Source organism: Cibotium barometz, chromosome 33, assembly GCF_041138505.1.
Source record: "Cibotium barometz isolate CiBa-2024 chromosome 33, ASM4113850v1, whole genome shotgun sequence".
Taxonomy (NCBI): domain Eukaryota; kingdom Viridiplantae; phylum Streptophyta; class Polypodiopsida; order Cyatheales; family Cibotiaceae; genus Cibotium; species Cibotium barometz.
This window is the reverse complement of record NC_141078.1, coordinates 23,502,738-23,509,452: the sequence shown is the minus strand read 5'-3', so window position 1 is coordinate 23,509,452 and position 6,715 is coordinate 23,502,738. Positions and strand designations below refer to the sequence as shown.

The 6,715-nt window shown below is 43.3% G+C and overlaps 1 protein-coding gene across 1 annotated transcript; it reads left to right on the top strand.

The window, feature by feature from the left end:
* The first annotated feature begins 305 nt into the window (after positions 1–305).
* Positions 306–2,390, top strand: LOC147619406 (receptor-like protein 51). The gene has a single exon (XM_086773047.1). The coding sequence runs from the start codon at positions 403–405 to the stop codon at positions 1,900–1,902; it is 1,500 nt and encodes a 499-aa protein (XP_086629173.1). The 5' UTR covers positions 306–402; the 3' UTR covers positions 1,903–2,390.
* Positions 2,391–6,715: the final 4,325 nt, after the last annotated feature.

The following is a 6,715-nucleotide window of genomic DNA, read 5'->3' as shown; positions in this document are numbered from 1 at the left end:
ATATTTAGACATTTACAAAAAGTCTAGGAACATTGTGAGAGTTGAGCTAGAAAGTGGTGTGGAAAGGAGCCTTAGGAATAACAAGGAACCTTTCATAGGAAGGAACAAAAGCTACACTTTGTGATTTAATAAAAGTGATGAAAATTTGTAACGGACTTCTGTGCTTGTTGTGCTGGGAAAGCGGATTAGGAAATGCATGATGAGTAGATTTTAGAAATCCAAATTCCAATGCCTTCCAAATGAAAGGAGATTAAATAAAATGTACCTGCGCCTCCTCTCTTACGACCTGCAAGGCCTAAAATCTAACGGCCTCATCTGGCCCTGCTCCTCGTCGTCTTCCCTCCCTAGTGCTCCTCCTCCTCCTCTTCTGCTGCTGCCTCGGACCTCCATCGCCATCGCGCAATGCTGAGATACAGGAGAATTTGGACCCTGGCCCTAGCTTTGCTCTCGCTGCAGCTGCAACTGCAAACAGCTTCTGCAGCAACCGCTCCAGCTTCACCAGCCCCTCATCACCACCACAATGCTTCAGCCGCTCCTCCTACTCCTGCTCCCGCTCCATCATCCCCTGCCAAATCCAAACCCCCTTCAGCTTCACAGCCACCGCACGCCCCTGCACCAGCTTCCTCTCCTGCACCGTCTGCTTCGCCCCCCTCTTCAGCTCCAACAGTCGCGCCATCGCCAGCCAATTCCACCAAAAAAGCTCCTCCTACTACCCCCTCTTCTCGCCACGGAATCAATGGCACCCTGGACCCTGCCCAAGTCCGGGCGCTTGCAGCTCTTGGCGTCTCGGTTGGCCCAGATCCCTGCAATACTGCCGCCCAGCGCAACCTCATCTGCGACCAGGCCACCCCCTACAGGCATCTTATATATCTGCAGCTGCAGTACTGCGCGGAGAATCAAGTCTTCCCGGCCTCTGTGTGGAACAATCTCACCACGCTGGAGTCCCTCTACTTCTCAGAGTGCCCGGCCAAGCAGATGACGCTGCCCCCGAAGCTCCTGAGCTCTATCACGACGCTGCAGGTGACGGCCAGCTTGGGCAGATCTGTGGAGAACGTGCTGGCGCCGGGCCTTTCAGGGGTGTGGCTGAGCAAGTTCCACAACCTCAACCAGCTCACGGTGCAGGACGTGGATGTGAATGCCTCTAGCGTGGGCGCCATTCTCAACAACATAACCCGTCTGCAGCAGCTCATCTTCTCAAACACCAACCTCACGGGGCCTCTACCGAAGAAATGGGCGTCTCCCAACCTCACCTCTTTGGAAATCACCGGCAACGATCTGGAGGGCGGCATACCCTCTTCACTAACCCACCTCCTGCAACTCACGTCTCTCGATCTCAGCTCCTGCAATCTGTCCGGCGGCATCCCCCCCGCAATTGGAAACCTCTCCTCGCTTCAGGCACTCAAGCTGGGCTCCAATCATTTGAGAGGGCCGCTACCCGCTTCCTTGCAGAGGCTTGCGTCGCTGCAGTATTTGGACTTGAGCGACAATCAGCTGAACGGATCGGTGCCGGAGTATTTGTCCCGTCTGCCGGGACTCCGGTACGTGGATTTGTCGAAGAACAACTTCAGAGGGGAGATACCATTCAACGACACGTTTCTCGAATCGCTAAATACATTCAAGGCGGGCGGAAACGCCCAACTCTGCTACAACAGCTCCATAGTGAGCGCCAAGTATGTGTCCGGGCTGCAGCCCTGCGATAGTTCTGGCCTTCCGGCCTTGGCCGGTTCCTCCAACCTCTCCCCTTCCCCTGCTCCCGCCCCTCAGCCCCATGATCTATTGCAAAGCTCCCACCACCACGGCCCCAAGAAGATCGTCCTCATAGTCGCCATAGCCCTAGCCAGCATCGTCGCCATCATTGCCCTCGCTGTCGTGATCTCCCGATGCTGCTCATCCAAGAATTGATGGCCATTCTTACCATTTCTCCACGGGCCAGAAAATGTCTAATCAGCTGAATTTGCAAGCTGCCACGTGCGGTGCAGCAAAAAGCAGGTGCGCATTGCAGCATTCCCAAGGACTCAATTATGATTCTCTGTGGGGACAAAATTCTTACCGGTGCTTGTCTTGCTCCATGTGAAAAGTGGAATCATTTTTCTGTGCTGTACCCTAGCTTTACCCACTCCAACCACTGTGTTGGTTCTACTTAGGTGCCCAAAATGAGGCCAACTGCTACACTAGAAACAGGCTTTCCGATTATGCTTACAATTTTTCTTCCATATTTTTTTTTGTTAAATTTTTTTCCTTTGGAGGGGTCTGAATCCACAGTTGTCAAGTACTTAAAACTGTTTGTTTCATCAAAAACAGGCTTTAGCTTATTGTCATCAATATAGAAATGCTTATTAATCCTCGGCTTCCTTTTGGGGTCAGCAAAGTCATTAGGAATTTTTTGGACCCAAAGAGGGTCTCTTGGATTAACTTTTGATTAGGAATGGATCAATAGGAAGAGGGTTGGGTGTATATTTTTTATTTCTTTGACCCTAGGGAGTTTAGGCTTTGGTTTACTAATGGGGTCTAATTACTACTCTTGTCCTCCTTCCTCTTGGGCCCAAACTTAGAGGTCCTCCCACCTAGAATCGCGCAGATTAAAAATCTTAAAAATTAAAAAAAATAATTTTTTCTCAAAAGTGTGTCTACAAGACTTCAAGCATACTAAGAAGGAAGGACTGGCTGCCATAGTGTAACATGTGTATACCTTTGGAGACCTGTATATTCAATGCCAACGACCAAGGTTTCCTTCAAATTGTCAGTGTAACATAAACACAGCTTTAACAACATGCTAATATTGAATTTTTTGTTTCAAATTTTCTTATGATTCTCCATTTTCTTATGTCTATGTAGATATTTTTCTCTCTAATTATGTTGAGGAACAACTAATCCAAAGCTTCACTGGAGTTTTCCATGCTATGCATGCATCCATTGGAGAGGCAATGTTTGTATCTCAAAGCCCAAGTGATCTTGTACAGAATAATATCTTTTTTTTCTCTCATATTTTGTAGATAAAAAACCAGGTTTATTTGGTAAGCTAGAAGAGATTTCCAATCCCCCTCTTAAAATAATTCCGAATGGCCCAAACTTGATGCTTGGACCATCTTATGCTTAAAGTTTAAGATGGTAAGTGATATCAAGATATCACTCAAGTTTTCAAAGGCATCTAGGTCAGTAGGGCTAAATTGGTTTTGTCCTTTACATGTTTTTGTGCACATGTTCAATTTCATGCTAATGCACCAAACAAAAACAATGTATATTTGTAAGGAGGTCGGTCTGACCTTATTCAAGGATTACTAGGAGAGGGTTGGGAGGTTAATGAGGGGTCACATCATGGTGATGTGTATAAGTGCAATGTAGTAGATTCTACAGTGTCTTTTAGGTTCTTGAAGGCATGCTATATTTTATACATGCGTCTGCACAAAGATGGATGTAAAAGCACGGGACACATGGATCCCACTTCAAGCCTCAGAAGAAGAAATTATGCCTATTGAGGTAGCTGTGATGATGTAAAATGGATGGATTGAGCAAGTGGCACAGCAAGCAAGCATTGGAGCTTAGCAGACCTGCGTCAACACTTTAGCATCATGGGCTTTGATAATGTGGAGGAGTCAAGTTTCAAGTTGATGAGAAGAAAGGTATATCTGATTCCACTACATGTCTAGAATTAACCCTTACACTTTCTGGTTATTGTATCACTTTCTATATTTTTACAGATTGGGAAGTGTAAGGAGGGGACAATCGTGGTCTCAGAATCATGGCAAATGGGGGACCTTGAATTTTCAGCAAGGTTCATAGTCCTACCAACACATAGTAGGCATGTAGAGGAAGAGCTTGAAGATGAACTGAGTATATGAGAAAATAGCCTCTGTTTTGATGCACGTAAAGGGCAAGAGTTTCAGGATCGAGGTGAAGGCAATGACAAACTTTCAAGTCAATAAGGAGATGGAGATCAACATGAAGTAAATGTCACAAGAGGGGCAAAAAATGAAGACATTATAACAATTTTAGATTAGATGACATGGTTGTAATTTTGTAGTAGGCTCTTTTTTAACCAATCTTTATTTAATTGAAATCTTAATATTTTTGCAAAAGGTGGCGGCGGCAGCAGAGACCAGGCCAAGGTCCATGGACATGATGCTGTTTTGGCGCACTATCTTGGTCAACTTCCTGTGGATGGCATTGCCATTATTCACAAGGACTACACCCCTCAATCTGCCTTCACTCTCTTCTTTTTGAAAGCCCTCTCTAAGGTGCTCTGTGTAGTCTCTATGGCATAGAGCACCAAATGTATAGTTTTGATTAAAAAATCCCTTGCCTTCGATGTTTTTGGTTTTGGATTTAGGGGTAAGCTTCTTGCTCGTATAGGTATGCCAAAAGCATAGGCATAGAGGATCCTCAAGAAATAGCCTAATCACTCCTTGAGCACACTCTGTCCATAACAAGAGAAGGAAGCTCAATATTGTAAGAAAGCTTTTGTAAAGATGATGTATCACTTCTTATTATGAATATAATACAATTTTTGTAAACTTATTTTCATCAAGTATATCATTGTTTTTTCTAGTTTGTACCATTAATGTTTTTGTGAATGCATCAGAAATGACCCTGGGAGCCTGGGAGAGCAGTGCCAGAATAGTGCGAATTTTGAGCCTGCACCGGTGCTGTAGAGCCCAAATTTGCACTGTTTTGGCACAGCTCCCCCAGTCCTTCAAGAGCAATTCTGATGCATTGGATGACAAATAATGTATTTTTACACATGATTAAAGGTATTTTTATCTTGTAAATTACTGTTTCTCATAATCAATGTACTCAACTTGATTATAAATGCATAAAAAATGATTCTGAGTAACTGGGGGAGCAGTGCTAGAACAATGCAAATTTTGAGCTTGCACCGCTGCTGTAGAACCCAAATTCACACTGTCTGGCATAGCTTCCCCAGCCCTCCAGGAGTAATTCTGATACGTGGATGACAAATAATGTATTTTTATACATGATTAAAGGTATTTTTATTTTGTAGATTACGATTTTTATAATTAATGTACTCAACTTTATTATAAATGTATCAACTCATTATAAATATATCAGAAATGATTCTGAGTGGCTGGGGGAGCAGTGCCAGAGCAGTGTAAATTTTGAGCCTGCACCGCCGCTACAGAGCCTAAATTTGCACTGTTCTGGTATAGCTTTCCCAGTCTTCTAGGAGCAATTTTGATGCATTGGATGACAAACAATGTAATTTTACACATGATTAAAGCTGTTTTTATCTTATAAACTATTGTTTCTCACAATTAGTATACTCAACTTCATTATAAATGCATCAGAAATGATCTTGAGTAGCTAGGAGAGCAGTGCCAGAACAATGCGAATTTTGAGCCTGCACCCTGCAGAGCCTAAATTTGCACTGTTCTGACATAGCTTCCCCAGTTCTCCAGAGCAATTATGATGCATTAGATGATAAACACTATATTTTTACACATGATTAAAGGTGTTTTTATCTTATAAACTACTATTTCTCATAATTGGTGTGTTTAACTTCATTATAAATGCATCAGAAATGATCCTGAGTGACTGGGGGAGCAATGCCAGAACAGTGCAAATTTTGAGCCTGCACACCACCACTGTAGAGTCTAAATTCGCACTATTCTGGCATAGCTTCCCTAGTCCTCCAGGAGCAATTCTGATGCATTGGATGATAAACACTATATTTTTACACATGATTAAAGGTATTTTTATCTTATAAACTACTGTTTCTCACAATTAGTGTGCTCAACTTCATTATAAATATATCAGAAATGTATCCTGATTGACTGGGAGAGCAGTGCCAGAATAGTGCGAATTTTGAGCTTGCACCACAGCTGTAGAGCCTAAATTCGCACTGTCCTAGCATAGCTTCCCCAGTCCTCCAGGAGCAATTGTGATGCATTGAATGATAACACTATATTTTTACACATGATTAAAGGTGTTTTATCTTATAAACTATTGTTTCTCACAATTAGTGTACTTAACTTCATTATAAATGCATCAAAAATTATCCTGAGTGGTTGGGAGAGCAGTGCCAGAACAGTGCGAATTTTGAGCCTGCATCGCTACTGCAGAGCGCCTAAATTCGCACTGTTCTGGCATAGCTTCCCCAATCCTCTAAGAGCAATTCTGATGCATTGGATGATAAACACTATATTTTTACACATTATTAAAGGTGTTTTTATTCTTTTAAACTACTGTTTCTCACAATTAGTGTGCTCAACTTCATTATAAATGTATCAAAAATGATCCTGAGTGGCTAGGGGAGAAGTGCCAGAACAGTGCGAATTTTGAGCCTACATCGCCGCTGGCACACAGCTTCCTTAGTCCTCCAGGAGCATTTCTCATGCCTTGGGTGACAAACTGGCACATGATAGACACTCTATGTTAAACAAACATGATGACACAAAGACATTGTAAGAGAAACTTAATTTTAATTATCACAAGGTTACAAATGAAAGCCAGATAGGCTTGTTACAAAGGGGGGTTCGAAACAAAAAAGTTGCTTCAAAAAAAAGGTTAACATCTAAGATCTCTAGATCGTCTCACTCGCCTCCTCGAATGCGTCGAGCTAGTTGCATGTCCTTGGCAGATATGGTAATCCTCTTTGCATGTATTGCAAGGAGGTTGGTGTCTTCAAAAAGCCCAACAAGGTAAGCCTCGGAGGCTTCTTGCAATGCTTCAAGGGCAATCCCCTGCACACGGAACTCTA

Excerpts from the sequence above, each read along its gene's own strand:
- LOC147619406 (XM_086773047.1), top strand. The coding sequence starts at position 403 with ATGCTGAGATACAGGAGAATTTGGACCCTGGCCCTAGCTTTGCTCTCG.